The 23,779-nt window shown below is 33.3% G+C and overlaps 2 protein-coding genes across 2 annotated transcripts; one reads left to right on the plus strand and one right to left on the minus strand.

The window, feature by feature from the left end:
• Positions 1 to 2,074: 2,074 nt before the first annotated feature.
• Positions 2,075 to 9,793, minus strand: LOC130799740 (isoflavone reductase homolog). Its single transcript, XM_057662950.1, has 4 exons — positions 9,443 to 9,793; positions 4,218 to 4,458; positions 3,387 to 3,590; positions 2,075 to 2,386 (listed from the first exon to the last, which is right to left on the minus strand). Exons 1-4 carry the CDS (start codon positions 9,770 to 9,772, stop codon positions 2,223 to 2,225), a joined length of 939 nt encoding a protein of 312 aa, XP_057518933.1. The 5' UTR covers positions 9,773 to 9,793; the 3' UTR covers positions 2,075 to 2,222.
• Positions 9,794 to 13,102: 3,309 nt separating this feature from the next.
• LOC130799696 (protein LPA3) lies at positions 13,103 to 23,409 on the plus strand. The gene is made up of 9 exons (XM_057662885.1): positions 13,103 to 13,248; positions 13,332 to 13,523; positions 19,819 to 19,866; positions 19,950 to 19,989; positions 20,724 to 20,824; positions 21,517 to 21,709; positions 21,786 to 21,884; positions 22,664 to 22,781; positions 22,875 to 23,409. Exons 1-9 carry the CDS (start codon positions 13,192 to 13,194, stop codon positions 23,002 to 23,004), a joined length of 978 nt encoding a protein of 325 aa, XP_057518868.1. The 5' UTR covers positions 13,103 to 13,191; the 3' UTR covers positions 23,005 to 23,409.
• Positions 23,410 to 23,779: the final 370 nt, after the last annotated feature.

The following is a 23,779-nucleotide window of genomic DNA, read 5'->3' on the forward strand; positions in this document are numbered from 1 at the left end:
TCTGCGACTGAACAGTGACTAACCAACCCGCCCCGAGTGTGACCCGCCGCAACTCTTATCCAAAAAATAGTCGATCCAAAATAGAATCGAATCCAATGACACCCGTCCGAAAGTGATCTAGTAACTCAAATGAACACCTCTAAATGCATCCAACATGATCATAATTAGCTTAACTGATGAATTAAAATTTTCAATTAAGAACAAGACGTGGATTTAGTTTCTAAACCTCCTAATGTTAATGTTTTCGTTCTTTGTGGATTTTTTGACATAAAGAGCATTTTGATTTTACTTTTGAGCAGGGCCATCTTATTCATTTTTGGATCCTAGAGTGCAAAAGATAAAAAGGTTCCTAAAAACTTAAGGGCATAATATAAAAAATATCCTTTTTGTTTTGTATTGGTGATATTTTAATTATTTTATTAAAAAAATCTAATAACTCATACTTCATAGCAAATATGTTAATTATATTTTCTTTTTATTCAAGTTAATATCAATCTTATATATGAAAAAATATTTTTTAGACCTTAAAAAATGGGCCCTGGGCGGTAGCCCGTTTTGCCCTTGCTAATCGACGTCCATGCTTATGAGCGGCATAAAGCTCGTCTTATATGTAATAGTGCAAATCAAAAGGTGAGAAAGATTGTGGAGAGACCTACAATCCCTTTATGAAACTCACAACAACTCGTATGTTTCTTAGTTTGATGCTGTCTAAAAATTGGCCTATCAATCAGTTAGAGGTCAAAAATGCATCCTTGATCCTTGCATGGTAATCTATATGAAAGTGTTTATATGAATCAACTATGGGGTTTCAGGGACTCGTAATGAATAATTCACTATTTGTCTAAAACAAGTAATCGTGCTTGGTATCATAGATTTGATCAGTTTATTCTTATCATTGGTTCTTAGCATATTACATGTGATCACTTCCTCTTTATATACAAGAAAGGCTCTGTCACAACATATTCACGTATCATTTTATAGGGTTGTCCTTTTTGTAAATTTTGCCTTACTCCAGTGGATCAAACCCAAACTCAATAAATCATTTTTTTCTCCATTTGAAGATTCCATTCTCTTTACTTTCATAATCTTGTTAGTGCCTTGCAATACTGAACTTTTACTAGATCAAACATCTTCAAAGATGTTGAACAAGTATGTCTTTTTATGCAGTCATATGGCTTCGTCTCATAATTCTAAGATATATTCGTGGAACACCTCATTATGGTCTGTAGCTTTATCTCTTATCCACCATCACTGTTATTTCGTACTCAAATGTTGATTGGGCTGAGGCCTTGATACTCGTTGTTCTACTCTCGGGTAATATGTCTTTCTAGGTAGCAATCTGCTATCTTTAATTATCCTCAATACGAAAAATCATCTTGTGTCGTTCTAGTGCCGAAACTGAATTGTATGGTGTTGCCAATGTATTCTCTGAATCTTGTTGGCTTTGTGCTCTTCTACTTAAGCTTAATTGTCTATTCCTAAGGCTACTTTGGTGTGTTTTGAGAATATTACCGCTACATATCAGGATAGAAATCTTGTTCATCATCAAAGATCCAAGCACATTGAGATTAATATTCAATTCATTTGAGAAAAAGTTGCTCATAGTCAGGTTTGCATATTCATGTTCTATCTAGATATCAGATTGCAGAAGTATTTATCAAAGGTTTCCTCTTATTATGTTCCAAGATTTTAGGATAGTCTTAGCGTTTATGAATTTTTCGCTTAATAATAATTGCTCAGAGATATTATTTTATTCTTGTATATAATAAAAGTAGCTTTATCATATAATTATTTATTATTGTGGAACATTTAGTTTCCGAAAATCATCATTGTATGCTTCCATTTTGTATTTATTATTGTGTAATAATATACTACATTTATTCAGGATTCAAGTTTGACATGAGGCAACAAAAGTAAATAATATGGTTAAAAAATAATAATTTAGTGTTTGGGAACAAGTATTTCATTTTAAATTATGGATTTTAATTATGAAATTATAAATGAAGAATTTGAGAATTACAAGATTTGGGTAGTCATTCTCAAATTCTCAACTTTAACTATTTTAAAAACAATGGTGAAATTTGATTCAAATTCAAATTTGAAAATTTTTAATTTGTCAAATAATAAATTTAAGCCAATTTCAAATTTTCAAATGAAATTATCGTCCCAAACATAACATAAATGAATTCATAAGTCTTAAGTCTTAACCTACGTTGATTTGTTCACAAGTAACGTTTCAAGTAATCATTCATCCTTGTGTATTCAACCTCTTGATAGAGTTTTGAAGCCTCTTCATCATCTTTCACCTCAAAATTTGTAAGACAACCTTCATAAAAGATGTGGTAGAAATGCCCAATTCCCACTTGGTGAGCGTATTCCCCATCATCTGAAATCACATAAAAATGCATACAAGACATGTATAATGGATCATATTACTCGTTCTTTATATTAAATTATATTACATAAAACTAAACAAAAATGAAGTAGTTGTATTTTACTACCAAGTTTTAGTTTATTACAATTTCAATAGGAGAGCATAACGAGTAATCGCCACAATCAACCCTATTACGGGCAGAAGTGCACAACAAGTAATCGCCATGATCAACTCTATTAGGGGCGAGTTGGGCCTATGCCCAAGGCCTAATCCCAAAAGTTAGACAACCTTCCAACACTAGTGACAGAAAGTGATTAGGTTGCCTAAGACGTGCAAATAAAGTGTATAGTTTTTCTTGCAAATTATTTATTTCTGATGTTGTTAAGTATTAAAAAAAAATATTAAAATTATATAAAAATGATAGTATCAATTGTAATGATAGAAGAGAGTACTTTTATATGAAAAATATACTCCCTCCATTTTGCTGAAAAGATGACGTTTGCTTTTTAATACTATTCACTTATTACTTTTAATTTGTATTTTATTCTTAATTTATAAATCAAAACATAGTCAAGTGAGATCTTATTTGATTTATTTCAATGCAAAGATTATTAATATCCACTGTTTATAATATTTCGTTATGTATAATAAGAGATAATAAGCATTCATAAGTATATTGGGTAACGTGAAAAAAAACAAATGTTCCCTTTTCAGTAAAATGGAGGTAGTATTATGAAACAGTTGGATAAAAATAAATTTTTAAATAATTCAATGTTTTTAGTGATTAATGATCAAAAATTTAATAATCTCTCCCATTCACCTCAAATGTCCACTTTTCTAATTAGGTCAAATCATCTTAAATATTTCATTTTTATTTAGGGCATATTAACTTTCTCAATTTACCTTACCAAATTTAATATTTTCACATGTCAAATGATATACGAGTATATGATAAGTAAAATTCAAAATGTCAAGATTAAAAAAAATATAGAAAAGTAATATATTGGTATACCTTTTAGTGGAGCAAGAAAATCATTGGCCGAAATGGTGTTCTTGTGAAGTTGCTTTCCAGTGAGCTTCTCCCACATCTCAACCAAGTCTCGTTGAGATAATATATTATCAGGAGGCCTTATGTTTATAGTTTTGTTTAGTGTTCGAGGGTCATCTATGGTCTTCACAGCATATGTTGCCACGTCATCCTCGTCCATGAAGCAACCTATTAATAAACGTAACGTGGTCAGGCGTTGGCTAACAGTTTAATTACTTTCTCTGGTTTTTATTAGTTGCTACAGATAGTGACATTTCTTTTCACAAGATGTTACTATCTGTAGCATAACTAATAAAAACCAGAGGATGTGTATGTTTAGTGATGCATGTAATTATTTTCATAAAATATTATTTTGTACACCTTTTTCAAAATAAAAAATATAGTGTTTACAATTTTATTTGGATAATAATTTAAATCTCATAAAATTAAAAAAGGTAAAAGTAAAGATAAAAGATAATTAATAATAGTTTGTGATAACAAAAAACACATCAAAATTGGGCATTTTCAAATTTTGGGGGCCTACCTATCCCTCTTATTTATCAATTCTGTTTAAATTTGTGTTTTCTCTCCGAAATTTTCATCAACATCTAATATTATTAAATTTTCACTAATTCTTTTATCGAGGTTATTTTACCGTGAGACGATTTTAATTGAGTCAGCCGAAGCTATTTTAAAAAATTGCTTCCTGTACAAATGATCAAAATTCAATTTCATTATTTTTTTAATATTTTTTTACTATTGAACAGTGAGACGGTTTCATACAAGACGGACACTAAAAAGAAGGTGGGTACGTACCTTTGACATTGGCATCCCCATAGAGAAGAACATTTTCCTTAGGAGGCAAAAGGGTGACCATTTGAGAAAGGTTACCCACAAAGTAGCCAGCAAAACAATTAGCAATGATGTAAGTGTGTGGGATTTGGGCTTCTTCAATTGCTTTTCTTACAGTCATCTTTTCATCAAATGTAATCCTTCCTGGTTCAAGTGCATGTCCCATTCTTGCTGGGTCCATACCAAATTCTGATGGCAAGAAACGCTGAAGTATATATGTATATACATCCATTGTTATTCACCAATAGTGAAAATAATAAACAATTATATAAAACTAATTTTCACTACTCGTTTGTACACCCTTAATATATTAAGGTTATTTGAAATTATAGTTGTAAAGTTTTATTTTACAAATTATAATCATGATAAATTAAAAAACGTAAGCATTCTAATTATGTTGCAGGATTTAACGCTACAACAAGTTTAACTTTTTGTAATATTGGATTTAGTGGCATAAAAAATGCCACTAATTTATATTTTTAGTGTAATGATTATTGTATTTTATTTTAAATTCTACTATAAAGTGATTTAGTGACACTTTATTTGATATTTAATGATATATGTAATAAAATTGTTACTATAGTTTATTGTGGCATTTATGAGAAATGTCAATAGATCCTATGTCGCGAAAAGTTTTAGTATTATTTTTTATTATGTTGCTGAAGGATCTAATAAATGTCATTTAATCCACTATATATACTATTAAAAATTTGAAGTAGTGACATTTAATTTAAATATCGTTAAATATTTCACTAAAAGCAAATTATGCTGTAAGTGCTTTTGACCAGAGTTGATATGAAGTGTAAGTGTAAGTGCAAATTAATTTAAACATTTAATTTATTTTGAATTTATATGAAGTAATTATTTATCTTAATGCTATTAGTTTGATTTTAATATTTAAAAAGTAATTTTTAAATTGCTTAAACTTTTTTCTATTTTAATTAAATGTCTCATTTTCTTTTTTGAAATATTCACTTCAAATAATTCATTTTCTTAGTTGATAACCTTTTTTCCTAGTTCCTAGCTACCTTTATCCTTATGAGTCATAGGATCCAACTATTTATGCATCGCCCATTAAATTATTTTTTTTGGCTACTCATTCCTTCTATGTGATCCAATTGGTGCATTATCAAATGAGAAAGTATTTGATAATTATAGGAAGAGAGTATCTTTTAAAATGTAGTTATCATGAATAAAAATTGCATAAAGTATTTTTTTAAATTTTCACATGGTAATCCTAAATTTTTAAGTTTTAACATGATAGAAAAACTTTTTTTATTTTTGCATGGTAACTCATGGTTTGAGAGTTTGATTTGAGTTACATTAGTAGTTGTAATTTCATTTGACTTATCAAAGTTTTAAAAACAAAAGTCCAATTTTTTTTAAAGTTTTTTTATACTGGAATATATAAAATATAATAGCTTTTATTTTCAAAATTAATATTTTAAAATATAATAGCTTTTATATTCAAAATTAATAATCTTTAAAAAGACTCTTTCAATGATAAATTTTAAGTTGATATGCCAACAAAAGTGCTTTTATGTTACAATAATTGTTGGTAGTTGTTGTACTCATGTTATCTATGCTTATGATTATAATACACATACAACTCTTAAAGTTGCATATATAATAAGCTAAAAATGTTTATTAAAAAAATACTAAATACAACATTATTTGTATGATTTGAAGGGATACAGATATAAATTGCTTGCTATCTTCCCAATCAAATCCTATCTTGTAACGGAATACTAAACTGATGACTATAAATACCGCAATTTGAGGATGTGATTGTTAAACAAAGTCACTAACCACTTCTCTTTTATCAATACATAAATTAGTCAAAAATTTACAACCAAGGGTGGTAAAATTCTACTCCTATCACCCCTCCCTATTAAGCTAAGTGTAAAAGCTTTAACTACTTGCCAACCTTTGTTGAATTTTGGAGCATTTCTAGTAGTATAAATAGGGTGCTCATCACTTGCATTTTCATCATCCCACCACAACATCCTTGAGTGGTAAAACAAAAGTGAGAGCAATATTTTAGAGTGAGTTATCATAAGAATAAGAGTGAGCTACTACAATATAGTAGTAGTATATATATTGTAATCTTATATGTTTCTAGTGCTATTATTATTACTTTAAGCATTAGTTGTTTAATACCACTATAAATTTTATTGTCCACATTATTATTTTATTATTTCTTCCACATAAATATACCCCAAAATTCTCTACAATTGGTATCAGAGCCAAACGGTCTATTGTGAGACTCACTTTGGTAAATTATCAATCAGGGACATGTAAAAATTAGTCAAAATAATTTTGGCTACCCCAGTGATCAAGTGATCACATTAAAATTCCATCTGTGTCAATTTGGGATTGTGAAGTTTTTGGTGAGAGACCAAACTTACTTAGGCGTAACTAAATCACAAATGGCGGATATTGCGAGTACATCTGGTAATATTGAGAAACTCAACAATAATAATTACACTACGTGGAGCATACGTATGCAATTTTATTTGTTGGGTCAAGACCTTGGGGGTATAGTGGGTGGTGGTGATACCACAATACCAACCGATGTAGAAGAGTCAAAGAAGTAGAAGATTAAAGCCGGAAAGGCGATGTACGTGTTGGCAGCAACTGTTGAAGACGAGTTGTTGCACCGTATCAAGGATGCGAAGACACCCAAGGAGGCGTGGGACATAGCGTCTAGGTTGTTCTCCAAGAAGAACGATGCTCAACTCCAGATGCTAGAGAACGAGCTAATGTCGATCCAACAAAATAAATTGACGGTGAACCAATATTTTACTAAAGTCAAGACTTTGTGTGAGCAAATCACAAAGTTGGATCCAGAGAATCCGATCACGGAGACTAGGATGTGAAGGATCATTGTGCGCGGCTTGAAGCCGAGTCTTAATGGTCTTGTCACGACCATCCGAGGTTGGGCTACACAACCAACTCTAATCGAGTTTGGAAATGTGTTAGCTAATCAGGAAGCTCTAGATAATCAAATCTCCGGAGCTTCTGTCAAAGATGAAGAGACTGCTCTATTTGGAAACAAAAATCCAAATAAGAGTGGTGAGAAGATTGGTCTGTCGAGTAATCCATTACCTGACAAGTCAAATCAAAAGTCAGGAGGATTTCAGAAAGGACGAGGAAAAGGAGGCTTCCATCAAGGGGGAACTTGAGATCGACAAGAAAATCAGAATAAAGATAAGACCCGGACAGGACGAGAGGTTGTGTGCTACAAGTGTAGTAAAAGGGGACATTATGTTCGAGAATGCTGGTCTAAGTCAATAGAAGGGAATGTTGTAACTTCGGTAGAGCTAGAAAGCCGAAGCGTAAAAGAATGGGATTTTCAAGCTTCCTATGCCGTTGAAGAGTCTAGTTCAAAATGTGAACTAGATGTGGAAGAACAGTCTTTCGACATGATGGTTGTGTCAACCTGAAACACCGAGCCAATGCATTTGCCGCAACAAATGATAAGATGATCAATTACAAGGATGATTGGATCATCGACTCTGGTTGTTCGAATCATATGACTGGAGATAAAGAAAAGTTTGTGAGCATGTCCGAGTATAAGCGTGGTCGAGTTGTTATTACAGCAAACAACTCAAAATTGCCAATTACTCATATTGGCAAAGCGCACCTCCGCGATTTAGCAACAAGCAAGTTCAACTGGATAATGTCTACCATGTTCCAGGTATGACAAAGAATTTATTGTTAGTATCACAACTGACTGCCTCAGAAAACTATATGCTCTTTGGACCTCGAGATGTAAAGGTGTACCAAAATTTGGAGGATAATTCAACACCGATATTAGAGGGACAACGGTTGGAATCTGTCTATGTAATGTCTGCTCAAACAGCATATGTAGACAAGACAAGGAATAATGAGACAGCTGACTTGTGGCATGCACGCTTGGGTCACGTGAGCTATAATAAGCTTAAAGTGATGATGAAGAAATCGATGCTCATGGGTCTTCCTGAATTGGATGTCAAAGAAGATATAATTTGTGCCAGATGTCAATTCGGTAAAGCACACCAGTTGCCATATGAAGACTCAAGTTTAAGTCTCAGGCACCTTTAGAACTTATTCACTCAGACGTATTTGGGCCGGTCAACCAACATTCAGTAAGTGGCCTACGATATATGATCACCTTCATAGATGATTACTCTAGATATGTTTGAGTAGACTTTATGAAGGAGAAATCAGAAGCATTCAACAAGTTCCAGCAATTCAAAAAAGCAGTGGAAAAAGAAGTTGGTAGAAAAGTGCAATGTCTAAGAACAAACAATGGGGGAGAATATACATCAACTGAATTCTCTCAGTATTTCCAAGATTGCAAAATACGACGCCTGCTCACTTGTCCAAACACTCCACAAAAAAATGGAGTAGCAGAGAGAAAGAATCGACACCTAGCAGAGACATGTAGAAGCGTGCTATAAATTGCTTGCTATCTCCCCAACCAAACCCTATCTTCTAACGGAATACTAAACTGATGACTATAAATACCGCAATTTGAGGATCTGATTGTTAAATAAAGCCACCAACCACTTCTCTTTTATCAATGCATAAATAAGTCAAATTTACAACCAAGGGTGGTAAAATTTTACTCCTATCACCCCTCCCTAATAAGCTAAGTATAAAAGCTTTAATTACTTACCAACCTTTGTTGAATTTTGGAGCATTTCTAGTAGTATAAATAGGGTGCTCATCACTTGCATTTTCATCATCCCACCACAACATCCTTGAGTGGTAAAGCAAAAGTGAGAGCAATATTTTAGAGTGAGTTATTGTAAGAATAAGAGTAAGCTACTACAATATAGTAGTATATATATATATTGTAATCTTATATGAATCTAGTGCTATTATTATTACTTTAAGCATTAGTTGTTCAATACCACTATAAATTTTGTTGTCCACATTATTATTTTATTATTTCTTCCACATAAATATACTTCGAAATTCTCTACAATGATATTGTACCAAATGGACCACATAACTCATCGCTATACAACCTTAACTTTTTGCTATGTCATATTTATATATTTCGTTGGTTTCACATTTCAACTTTTTCACCTATAAATCAAGTCCCTATTTTTTTTGATTTTATAAAACAAGTCTAAAAGACCAAAAACTAATAAAAGAATGTAATAAGTATTCAACAAATGTAAAACTATGGTACATACCTTAACATTTCCGGCCTCCTTAATAGCCTCCACAAGCTTTAGTTGCAACAAAAGATTATGACTTCTAAAATGGACACCCGACATGGCCGAGATCACAACATCGACAAGCTTCACCGCCTCAACAAGGCTATGATGATCGGAGAAAGAGCCTTCGACAAGGCGGGCCCCTTCCATCTTGAAGGAGAGTAACATTTGAAGTTTATCAATGTCTAAGCCAATTTCTCTCCTTCTAAGTACATATGTTTCATGGCCTTGTGCTAAGCATGCCTTAACAATCCTCTTACCTATGTATCCTGTCCCTCCTACTACAAGTACCTTAACCTTTGTCATTTTTTAATTATGCCTTTTACTTTCTAATTGATCTCATTTCATGTGTTAAAATAATCTATATATATTAGTGTGACTCTTGGATATTTAAATCAAGTTTGGTGGAATGTTAATTGTTATAGACATGGACTTACGTGTCGTGAAATATTTGTGAGATCAGGTGGTGGGAAATTACTCAAATATATTTGCACCTAATTGTCGATGGAAAGATGTGGAGGTATCACCAAATTTAATTTGGATTTTAAATATTTAATTTGTATTAAATAATAGTGAGAGGTATTACATCTGTTTATACAAGACATTAGGAGTAAAACAATGAAATAAAATATTACGAAATATTAAATTAAGGAAAAACTAAATCACAATAGTATAAAATATAAAATATAATATTCTACTTTCTTACATTTTCCGCACCTTAACATTGGGCGGAATATCACTATCTGATGACCATAACCAAACTTATGTGACGACTTTTTTTGTTCATTAGGAACAAAGATATAGTTGAAAACATAAACTCTTAATTTAAAGTATTTCCTACTATTTAGAGGTAGGATATATTATATTTGGAATCGTAGGATCGTGTGATCCTACAGATATGCCTTAATTTGCTTTGGATTATTGATTATCAATTATATATTTTTTTTTTAGTTTTAAGGTGTAAGTAAAAACTTATTTGATTCATCTAAATAGTTTTGAAAAAAAATACTTTTAATAATCATTTTTAAATTGCAAATCAATAAAAAGCTTGATTTTTATAAAGGTATTAATATAATAATTTTAAATATATATTTATATATAAGTGAAATCTGTATTATATGAAAATATCTTACAGTTAAAACTACCCATGTAGGATTGGATCGTTGCATCGTAGGATCTTAGAATCGTGTTATGATCCCACCACCTAAATTCTTGAGCTAAGTAGGATCGCACGATTTTACCACATTAAGATTCTACCTGATCCGGATCAATCGCCTATTGTTTGATCATAAGATCATAAAATCGTAGATCAGAATCGGGATTATGAGAACTATGGTTGTAAGTATGAGTTAAGTATCTTTTTATTTTTTACACGATCATATGTCTAAGTGATTAGGAAGCTGGTAAGAGTAACTTCATCTTAAGATGTTTCGAGGGATAAGGGTAACCTCTCTTGAAATGCATAATAAGCTCTAGGAGTAAGAAGATATGGAGATTGAAATTCTAGGAGTTGGATAACTTTAGGCGGAGATTAGATATTAGTGGTTCGTAAACAAATGAACTGTTTTGTCTACTTTTGTTTCCACATCTATATTTTGTTTCACTTCAAGTCATTGATGAACAGAATTATTTAGAATCTTGACAAATAATTCCAAAATGAAACCATTCTCTATTAAATTCCCCTTCTAGAGTATTCATCTTATAGCTCCATTAACGATTCTTCAATTGATATCAGAGCTCTAACTCATTATTTCAAAAGATTTAATCAAATCTAGCTATTAGAAATAGATCCTTTGCGAGATGGTTCAATGTATGATCGTGCCTCCAATGGTCATGGTCATCGTGCCTCCAATAGATCTTCTTATTTCAATGGCGACAAGATTGGACACAAGAGGAATATTATGAAGATTTTTTTTAATTACATCAAGATATTCAATGATAGAACAATGTTAAACAAGACCATTTTTATTCCTATAAAGAAACACGCAGAAGGTGCTTACGTACCTAAAGTAGAATTCGATTTCTCATAAATAGATCTTGAACAAATATCCAAGAACTACCGTGCCATAAATTGTCTTATTATGCTCTCAGTTCTCGAGAATACAATTGTATATCATCATGCAACACGAAAAAAGAAATATGGGACAAATTGACTTTCATATATGAAGGTACTGGTCACGCCAAAGAAATGAACATAAGTATAAATGTTCGTAAAAATGAGTTATTTCAAATGAATTCAAAATGAATCTATCAAAGAGTTGTCGAATTGTTGTACAATGATTGCTAACAACGTGAACTCATTGGGCAAAACATTTACCAACGAAGAAAAATTAGAAAAATAGTTCGATTGGATCTTAAAGTGATTGCCATTGCTCTAGACCTTCACACTCTACTTTATGACAATCTTATTGGAAAGCTAATTACTCATGAACTTCTCATCAATGAAGACGGTATAATTCCTTCTTTTTATTCTAACACAAGGTAATTGTAGGATAAACCTAAAGATCACAAGTGGATTTTGGACAGTGAATGCTCTCTACACATGAGGGTAAAATCATCCTCGTTCTCTGAACTAAAAAAAAAATTTTGAAACAATTACTTTGTGACATAAAGCTAAATGCGAAATATTGGTATTTGTAAAATTGGCAACAAATCTCTTAATTCTTTTTATAACGTTCTTCTGGTAAGTGTACTTAAGTTTAATCTGTTAAGTATGTCTCAACTGTGTGGTGATTTTCAATAAAGATAAGTGTATTGTAAAGAATTATATATATGGTGATATTATTCTTAATACTCTTAAAACTGATAATGTTTATACAATTAGTGTTCACAATGTAAAAAAGACTAGTTAAATGGTCTTTACAAATTATTTTATTTGTTTTGTTTTGAAAATTAGTTTAAAAACATTGGTATGTAAAACTTTAAATGAATATTATTGTACTAAATGATCATCTTGCGGGTACAACTCTTTGTATGTTTTGATGAACATGCAAAACATGTGATCTATATACGAAGTATTTACTAATTGTATTTGATGATAATCATTGACTTACATAAGGGGATATTGTTGACTTATTGAGTTTAATTCGTCATTTTATATCATGATGAAAGTCAATTATGTTAAAATATTTAGTTTTAGTTAAGTCAAGTAAGTTTTAAACTACTTGCTAAAATTCAGGATTTTAAATTTTGAAAGTAAAATTTTCTAGGACAAATGCCCCAAAATTTTTTTTGAGTGACTCTAGTGATTAGAAATAGTCTTATAATTTGTAGGTTAAATTTTTATGACAAGTATCATGTAATTCATATCATATGAAACTTTTATCATAAAAAAATTTTATTCACAATTTTTCATTATCACCTAATATCACATTTTTAAATGGCAACGAATTGGAATAAATTTTGTGAATAAAATAAACTATTGAAGGAGAATAAGAATGATCATTAAACTTGTTAAGTAATATTCCACTAAAATTATACCAACTTTTCATTATCATTACCATAATTTAGTATTTATTTCCAAATGAGTTGAGAATGAGGCAAATTCATTAAAATGGACAGAGTATTATCTCAATCCCCTTTCAAAATTAAATAAAAATAAAATGAAGTAAACTCCACAAGTTACTAATGGCCTTTTATGTCGAGTATCCATTAATTATGTGGCTTTGACAGCAGAAGGCCTCTTTCACTATTTTCTGGTTACCACTTAACAGAACAGAATTAGGATGCCATTATCCGGCGCCAAAATGGCGACTACAATCCATTCTTACCCACTACCGAATGTAAGTTCTTCTTTTCTTCTTATTATCCTTCATATGGTTTATAATTTCCTCTTAGAATTGGTTGAAATTTGCTTAACAAATAGGTTGGGAAATACCCATTTTTTGAAATCAAAGATTGCTACAAAAATGGAGTTTTAAGATCAAGTAGTAAAAATGGAACTAATAAATTGAAGCTAAAAGGAAGGAATGAGCATATCAGATTTGTCACTTATGCTTCTAATGTCTCACTTTCTGATACTTCATTTCCAACAGATTACTCTGAACTTCTTTCTCAGGTAATTCTTTCTATTTCTTTTTAATTTCCCATTAAATTATGTTCTTCATTTTTCTACTTTTAACAATTTCAAATTATGCCCATGTGCAAAAGTGCATAAGAATGAAAATTGCATGGTTCAACACTCCGAAGCCAGTCTTCATGTTTTGAATTTTGATTACCTTGAATTATTTTTCCTAATTGTTGATTGTTTCAGTTATATTTTTCCATGCCTTTTTCATCATCATGTGAAAATGGGTATATTAATATATACAAGTATATTAGCTAGAATGATTTTGATTTTGGAGAGGGTATTCTTGGAAGAATAACCTACATGTTATCAACATCGAAAAATTAGAGAGAGCTTTACTAAAATATGAGTTTGATGGGCTACTTTTCCTATTACTAATTGACTTTAGGATAGAATCTCATTGTTCTTGTGTGCAATCAACTTTACAAGACCAATATTAAATGTATTAGGTACCATAGGTACTATTAAAACTTAGTGTTCATGCTTTGTTTATGTTGTGTGTCTTTTGGTTTTGTTTTTCTCTTGTTTTCTCGTCATGTTCTCTTCCTTGAGCCTCCATATTCACATCATCACTAAATATAATACAACCATAATATAAAACCCTAACAAATGAGTATTAAGAAAGTATTGGAATTTGTATAATGCTCACCTTTTGTCTTGATGTATGTATGGAGATCATGAAAAAATGTGGTCAAGGATGCGTTTGCAAATCGATCGATGTGTCGCGAAAAAACGATTATAAATATAATAGAGTATAATGTGAATTGTGACCGATGCAGTCCGAATTTTTGAAAGAAAATCACATAAGGGGGAGTTTTGAGCTAATAATTGCATTTTTGTTAATGAACTACTATTATTATGCAATAACATGCACATAGCTAGTAGAATTGCACTATATGAGGAACTTTTAGTGGATAATTAATTAATTAATGTATTAGCTAAGTATTTTGTTCAAGAACTAAAAGTAAAATTAACTATAATTTAAGTGATATGTAATATGTATAATGTATTGATGATATTGTCACGGGGACATGTTAGAATAACTTTTTCTACAATTTAGGGAGATGCTAAAGGAATTTTTTTATAACCTCTTTTTTACAGATAACATTGTAATAGTGAAACATCAAACCTTACACGTTACGTAACTCAGCATTTTGACCAGAAAAATTCTTGCATCGTTATATAACAGTATTTAACGTCAAGAACACTCTCGAACTCGTTACATAATGGTCGTTACATAACACAAGAGAGTTTTTATTCCATGATTGAGATCCTCTATTTACTATTTAGAACTTGATCAGGGTGAAACAAGGATATTACAAAGGCACTCTTTGCTGAGTTAATTCGTCTGATAGTATCTATCAAGAATGCAATGACATTATCTTTAGCAAATGACAAAATCCCTCATTTCTGGTCTCGAGAATTCTTCTGTTGAACATATATAATATTACAGTCCTTTAAAGGTGTTTGACAAAGTGCTTCAAAATATTAGTTAGTTATTTAGTTCCTCTTTTTTAGCTTTATTAGTTATTTTTAGTATTGTAGTGTGAGGTATGGAGTGCTACGTGTCTTCACAACTTATTCCACTTTTATTGGTTTTTAGTTACTATTTTTAGGTTAGTGGATTTTTGGTTTTATGACTATTTAAAAGGATGTATTATTTGGTTGATTAGAATATAGTAGGATACAGTTTCATACCTTTCTGTTTTATTCTCTGTGCATTGCTTTGCTATCTTACCAACAATCTTGGTATTAGAGCCAAAAAACAAGAGCCACCGTAGTTCTCCAATACAGATTAAAATTCCTTCTTATCTGAGTGAAACACAAGTAAGGTGAGAGAAACCTTCCTCCATGGCATCCAATACAAGAAGTGATACGCAGCCCTTGATTCCAGTTTTTAAAGGGGAAATTACCAATTTTGGAGTCTAAAAATGCAAACCATGTTCAGATATCAAGAATTGTGGGATTTGGTTGAAAATGGTTTTGAAGATAAGAAGCCGAAAGTAGCCGACGAACAGTTATGGGAAACTCGAAAGAAGGATGCTAAAGCTTTGTTTTACATCCAACAAGCAGTGGATGATAGTAGTTTCTCCTCTATTGCAGCAGCAAGCACCTCAAAGCAAGCATGGGACATTATACAAAGAGAGTATTTGGGAGATCAGAAGGTGATTAATGTGAAATTACAAACTCTTAGATCCGATTTTGAAGCATTAGAGACGAAGAAAAATGAGTCAGTTAATTCTTTCATGTCTAGAGTGTCTGCCGTTGTTAATGAAATGAAATCTTATGGAGAGGACATTAAGAGTGAAACTGTTGTGAGTAAAGTCTTGAGAAGATTAACCGTTAATTATAATCATATTGTTGCTGCAATTATGGAATCAAGACACCTATGTACCTATACATTTGATGAATTGTTGTCTTCATTACTAGCTCATGAAGATAGATTGAAAAGGTTTTATGAAAATGTTGAGGAAAAGGATTTTCAAGCAAAGGGGGAGTCTTATGAAAATGCCAAACCTTATAGTGGTGGTGGCAGAGGTAGAGGTTGAGGACGAGGCCGTACTAATGGCAGAGGCCGTGGACATTTCGGTGAGCAACGAAATTCTAATGATTGTGGCCAATATGGAGAACGTTAAGAGAAGAGTAACATCCAATGTTACTATTGCAAAAAATATGGGCACAAAGAAGCTAGTTGTTGGCAGAAGAAGGGTGGAGATAAACAATCAAACTTCGCTGAGCAATCAGACAATTTACCGGAAGAAAGTAATTTGTTTATGGCTCTTTCAACTCATGACAATGGGTTGAATAATGTTTAGTTCATAGACAGTGGGTTCAGCAATCACATGTCTGGCACAAAGTCTTTGTTCAAGGAGCTTGATGAAACGAAAAAAATCCAAACTTCGGCTTGGAAATGGCAAACCAATTGAAGTTGAAGGTAGAGGTACAGTAGCTCTTAAAACTGTAAGGGGTAATGTGAAACTCCTTCATGATGTTCAATATGCTCCATGTTTCGACATGCTTTATTAAGTGTTGGCCAGTTGATGCAAAATGGGTATTCGTTACTCTTTGAAAATGATTCTTGTAGAATTGCTAAAAGAGAATCTGGCCAAATTTTTTTAAATGTTAAAATGACACAAAATAAAATGTTTCCACTTGATGTGTTAAATGAATGTGATAGTTAGAGCTTGGTTGTGAAAGAAAACTGTGAGTCTGATGTGTGGCATCTTAGATATGGTCATTTGAATATCAAAGGATTACAATTATTAGGCAATAAAGAGATGGTTGTAGGATTGCCTAAAATTGATAGTCTTAATTTTTGTGAGGGATGTGTTTATGGAAAACAATGTCGACCATCTTTTCCAGTAGGCAAAGCTTGGAGGGCTTCACATTGTTTAAAATTGGTGCATGTTGATCTTTGTGGTCCTATGTTTGTTGAGTCCCTTGGAGGTCGTCGATATTTTCTGCTCTTAGTTGATGACTTTAGTCGTATGTGCTGGGTGTATTTTTGGAAATGCAAGTCGGAGGCATTTGAGCAGTTCAAGAGATTTAAGTCTCTTGTGGAGAAGCAGAGTGGATGTCAAATCAAGTCATTGCGAACTGATAGGGGTGGGGAGTTTTTGTCTACTGAGTTCAACACTTACTGTGAAGAGAATGGGATTCATCGTGAGCTTACAGCACCTCGTACGCTGCAACAGAATGGCATTGCAGAGCGCAAAACTCGTACCATTGTGGAGATGGGCAGAAGCATGATGAATGCTTGAGGAATCTTCCAAAGTATTTTTGGGGAGAGGCAGTCGCTACTGCTGTCTACATTATTAATATTTCTCCAACCAAGGCTGTGCAAAATGCAACCGTACGAAGCATGGAAGGGTAGAAAACCAACGATAAGCCATTTACGTATTTTTGGATATATAGCTTATGCTTTGATTGATTCACAATTGCGAAAAAAACTTGATATAAATCTGAAAATTGCATTTTTGTTGGTTATAGTACACAATCCAAAGCTTATAGAGTAGACTATATAATCCTGTAAATGGCAAAGTCTTGATTAGTTGGGATGTAGTATTTAATGAAGATGCAAGTTGGAACTTTGTTTCTGAAAATGAAATGTCAGAAATTCCGCTGCCATTTTGTGATGATCATGTTGGTAAAGACTCTCTAGTAATTACATCCCCTTTAAGTTCTCCTTCAAAAAGTGATACGGCGTCCCCTACCGCAAGTATCACTCCAGGTAGAAGTAGTGGAATATGCAATGTAAGATCAGGTTCAGCATCAAGTTTGTCTACAGAGACACCTCCAAGAAAGTTTAAATCATTGACCGAGATTTATGAATCATGTGAATTCGCCTTGTATGTGTCAGAGCCCACATGCTTTGAAGAAGCAATTGAAACTGAGGTGTGGAAATCATCAATGATGGAAGAAATGAGAGCCATTGAGCACAATCACCCATAGGACTTGGTAGATTTACCAGGGGACAAGAAACCCATTGGGCTCAAGTGGGTGTTCAAAGTAAAGTGTCAAGCAGATGGTAGTATCCAAAGGTACAAAGCCCGTCTTGTTGCCAAAGGCTATGCACAACATCAGGGGATCGATTTTGAAGAAACATTTTCTCCTGTAGCACGCTTTGTAACTGTAAGAATTCTCCTATCTTTTGCTGCAAAATTTAATCTCCCACTATATCAATTAGATGTAAAATCAACGTTTTTGAATGGAGGGTTGGAGGAGGAAGTGTATGTATCTCAACCTGATGGTTTCATTGTAAATGGCAATGAACATAAGGTTTATAAGCTTAACAAAGCTCTTTACGGGCTTAAACAAGCGCTGCGGGCATGGTTTAAAAGAATTGATTCTTACTTTCTTGCCAATGATTTTCTAAGAAGTGAGTGTGAGCCTACTTTGTATGTGAAGAAGGTTGCGAATGGTGATAAGTTGCAAAATTTAAGAGTTGTATGCAACGTGAGTTTGAAATGTCAGATATGGGAAGAATGAAGTACTTCCTTGGTTTAGAGGTGAAGCAAGTTGATGGTGGGGTGTTCTGTTCTCAAAGGAAGTATTCTCGTGATCTTCTTGTGCGATTTGGTATGCAGAATTGTAAAGTAGCACCACCTATGAATGCAAATGAGAAATTGCAACAAGAAGATGTTACAGAAGCTGCTGATGCAAGCTATTATCGGAGTCTTATCTGTGGTTTGAATTATTTAACTCACACTCATCCCGATATTATGTACTCTGTGAGTGTGTTGTCAAGATACATGCATAGCCCAACTATGCAACACTTAGGTGCAGCAAAAAGGGTGCTTGGCTATGTTGCTGGAACAGTTGATTTTGGGTTGTGGTATTCAAAGGAAGCAGGTTGTAGTTTGGTTGGATTCAGCGACAGTGATTGGGCAGGTAATGTTGATGACAGGAAGAACATTTCTGGTTATGCATTTCACTTGGGGTCAGCAGCTGTCTCTTGGAAGTTGGAAGTCAAAGAAGAAAGAAGTAGTTGCTCTATCATCATCCAAAGCAGAGTATGTAGCTGTAACTGCAGTGGCGTGCCAAGCCGTGTGGTTGAGAAAATTGCTGATGGATGTTGATCAAGAACAAAAAAATACAACAACAATCTATTGTGATAACAAAGCTACTATTGCAATGACAAAAAATCCATCTTTTCATAGTCGTACAAAACATATTGATATTCGATATCATTATATAAGAAGTCTGGCAGCAAATGGTACAGTGGAGCTTGTTTTTTGTGGTACAAATGAACAAGTAGCTGACATTATGACCAAGGCACTTCCTGAAGCTAAGCATGAATATTTCAGGCAGAAACTTGGTGTTTGCAGATTTGAAGGAAGTTGGAGTGTTTGACAAAGTGCTTCAAAATATTAGTTAGTTTTTTAGTCCCTCTTTTTTAGCTTTATTAGTTATTTTTAGTATTGTAGTGTGAGGTGTGGAGTGCTACGTGTCTTCACAACTTATTTCACTTTTATTGGCTTTTAGTTACTATCTTTTGGTTAGTGGGTTTTTGGTTTTATGACTATTTAAAAAGATGTATTATTTGGTTGATTAGAACATAGTGGGATACAGTTTCATACCTTTCTGTTTTATTCTCTGTGCATTGCTTTGCTATCTTACCAACAAACCTCTTTGTAACATCCTAAAGATTACAAAATAATGTGCCCCCATTTTGAATTTCTGTAAGGCATAGCATTGATCCATATTTTTCTTGTTGCAACACTGAGCTCTTGTGATTTTACACTTCAATTATTTAATTTCACTATCTATGTTTGTAAATTCACAGGCAAAAGAAGCAACTGAATTGGCAATGAAGGATAATATACAGCTTATGGTTAGTGATGCCTTTCCTACCACTACTTTAGTAATCACCCATGGAAGCTGTAATGTTGTGTGTAACATAAAACTTATATGCAGGAGATTGAGTTCCCAACTTCCGGATTACAGTCAGTGCCAGGTTCGACATACATGCTTATATTGATACTCTCTCACTCCTGGGTTGGGACTAGGGGTGTTTAATGGCCAGGCCCCCTTTTTGAGCCCTTATCCGGCCCGTATTTAGAAGGGCTCTGCAAGGGCTGGGCCAAAAATGTGCTTTACTATAATTAATATGAAGCGGGCTATAAAAGGCTCAATAAGGGTCGGAAACGGGTCTTTGTAACTATCATAATTAATATATAATTTTAATATTATAAATGACAATGTCAATGGGGACTATTAATATTTTTTCAATTTAATTATTATAAATGATAATTAAATTGTTATAAATTGATAAATAGGGATTAAAATAATTTTTAGTAATAAAAATTGGTCGGTTAGGGTTGGGCCGGGCTTCCAAAGTCCGGTCCATTTAAAGCCCATATTATGTTTAAAGGGCCCTTATCCAACCAGGCCCATATTTACTTAATCCCAGACAGGCCCTTATCCGGCCCATTGAACAACCCTAGTTGGGACATATTTCCCAATTTATAGCTCGTCTTATGTGTTACTTCTGATTTATCTTGACACTTCACCTTAGTTGCTTATGTAATCGGCGAATGTGTATGATGGAGACAGAATCTGGCACAACAGAACATAAGATGAGACAGATGTGGACAGAAGATCCTTGCTTCATTCTCATACCCAAATCCTGCTGTTGACATATTAATATATAAATGCTAGTTGCTATAATTTTTTTGATCCTTGGTTCAGGTGATGGTGAAGGTGGTATCGAGATGACTGAAAGCATGCAGTTGATTCGTGAGTTTTGTGACAGCCTTGTCCCTCCAGAAAAAGTTACTCGGACCAGGATAGTATGAATGCTTCTGGAAAATTATATGTAGTCTTCTCCTCCTAGAAATAGTTGGTCTGGTTTTCTTGATTCTCAATGTGCAAATTTGATATTGAGTCCCATTCCTAGTCATCTAAATTTCTAAGAATTAAGACTCATGCAGATTGTAGCAGTAAGGAACACGATTGACGAAAGAAAATGTTCTTTTGCACATATGACCCTCTGAATCTATTACCTTCTCTCGTGTTTTAAATAGTTGATTTTGAAAATTTCTTTTTTCTTCTTTGATAAAGGGTCAACAATATATTATAACATTATTTTAACTTGTTGGAGCATGAAAACTTGAGCGATCTAGATTCTATAGCTGGCCTTGTGTTGTAGCGATATCATATTAGTTGGTTATAGCAAAAATACTCTAAGAACAAATCTTGTTAAACGTGGAATACAGACTTACTGTGATAATATGAGCTAAATCTTCTCTCTCGCTTCATAGTTATCCGAGGGTGGGGGTCTTGGTTAGGTTTAGTCATTTCAAGATATTCTGTTCTGGGTATTATATATAACCCGTCAATTCTCTTAATCTGTATTAGTTTTCTCATGCACATTACCTTCATGTCCCATGGATGTAGCCAACACATTGTTAGTGAACCACGTTAAATCTTTATGTGATTTCTGTTATTAATTTGTTTATTTCTTTCTTGCATTTGTTTCCAGTTTTTCCCTGAAGCAAATGAAGTGAAGTTTGCAAGAGAGTCCACTTTTGGAGGAGTTTCATTCAAATTAGATTACCTGACTAAGCCATCCTTTTTTGAGGATTTTGGCTTTAGCACAAAAGTCAAAATGGCCGACCGTGTGCGACCTGAAGATGAGCTTTTCCTTGTTGGATACCCATATTTCAATGTTCAAGGTACATCCTGCATCTCATTTTCTCCATCATTTGATGCTTGTTCCATCTCTTTATGATGTGGTAATTGTGAATGTAGAGATGCTTGTTGTGGAAGAACTTTATAAGGAGGCTGTTGTCAACACTTCTAGGAAATTGATTGTTTTCAATGGAGAATTGGATCGAATAAGATCGGGATGTATCCTTTATACAGATATGCATGTCATTGAGTTGTGCCACTCAGACCTATGTTACTTGGACTCGGGTATGATGTTGGATACTGGTACGTGTCCAAGTGTTGAATGCAACTAAATAGTCAATTTTACGCCTAAAATGAAGTGTCTAAGTGTCTCACCTATGTCCGAGCATCAAGGATCGGACACGGGTACGTTAAGCAACATAGACTTAGACTATCAGCATTTTGGGTCCTTCTATCAAGCATTGTTGAACCTTTTTTTTTTGAACTTGTTTTTTTTTCCATTTTCCGATCTAAAATGAAGCGTCAAGTTTCCTGTCCATGCTGGGGTGTTGGCGAATTCGATAGTCTTGAGTAACACATCTCCTGAGACTTGAAATTGACTCAGTCCAACATGGAGAAGGCAAAGAACAATAGACTTGAATGTAACCAACTCCGAGACTTGAACTAACCTGAAACCGGACCGAGTGACCCATGATCATTCACCAGAATATGACCCAAACTAAACTTATTGGAGTGATGTTAATCACCTCTGATCAGTTTAACATAATTCGCCAGTTAATTTGCTTTTTGAATTTGTGATTCGTTCAAAATGTCCTAAATAGCCTAAAATCGACTATAATTCGCTTTTTTTATTAGCGATTCGCAAGGAGATTAGTAAATCATGTGACATTGCCTCTGCTAAACTCTGTCAATAGAATGCATGAAACCTTCACTTGTTCCATTTGTTTGCTTTGACAAAATTTGATAAACAAACTGTTATCCTTAAGTGGGAACTATAGACTACCCTAAATTCTTCTACCCAAAGTTGGCAGAACTTACCAAAACACTGTTCCCGAAAATGGAGACCGTTTATTACATCCATAATTTCAAAGGACGGAATGGTGGTACTCTTTTCAGGTTAGTCGTCATTCACTGCGTGTTAGTTGCGTAGTTCCAGATTTATACCAGTTCTGATCCTCAAAAATGGTCTGTTTTTCTTTTGTATTGCAGACGTTATCCTGGTCCATGGCAGGTTCTTAGAAGGGCGGGAAAGATGGGTGACAAGTACATTTGTGTACACGAACGAGAAACTATGCCATCACTGAAGGAAGTTGCCTTGGACATACTGCAATCGGCTTGATCTTCCATCTTTCTGCGCGTCCAAGTCTTCCGTATATTGGTCTTCTGGTAATTAAGATTCAGGTATACTCTATATGTTATGTATTTTAAAGACTACTCCAAACTGAATTGGTTGTTGTAAGCTGTTCAGCAGTTTTCTTGGACATGTAAGTTCAAGCTGCTGTTTTCAAGTGTGCAACTTTTGAAGGACTTAAGATGTGATTAGAGGAATTTCGAGAAACGATCTCTGAGCATCTGATGCAACATCACTTGCATATAATGATCATATGAATTATCAATAGTAGAATGACATACTCTTGATGTGTGATGATTACGTTGTAAATCAGGCATGAACTAGACCGAACAAATATATTACTACGTCGAATTCGTCGGACCGAACGGAGATATTAAAACGTGAATTCCACAAGTATCAATTGGACTACTATGTATGTATACTAGTTTGGAATAAGTAAGACCCTTATTACTCTTAAGGTGATTTCAGTTAAGAGAATTACAAGATTGATACACAACAAGCTTATGCAAAGATGATGGAAACATACTAATTATGTACACATTATTTTTATTAGTTGATCATCATCCCAAAAGTCACCATATGTAATATTTACATATGAACTTAAGAGGATTAATATTGTGTTTCAATTCATAATTAAAACCAGTATACCGATTTTTGGGCTAGATTAAAGATATTTTAAATCAAAATTTAAAAAATTAACTAAAAAAAAGTAAGTTCCGACTAAAAATGAGGATCAGTTTATTTTCGAATCACGGTTTGAAAT

Source organism: Amaranthus tricolor, chromosome 14 (assembly GCF_026212465.1).
Source record: "Amaranthus tricolor cultivar Red isolate AtriRed21 chromosome 14, ASM2621246v1, whole genome shotgun sequence".
Lineage (NCBI taxonomy): Eukaryota > Viridiplantae > Streptophyta > Magnoliopsida > Caryophyllales > Amaranthaceae > Amaranthus > Amaranthus tricolor.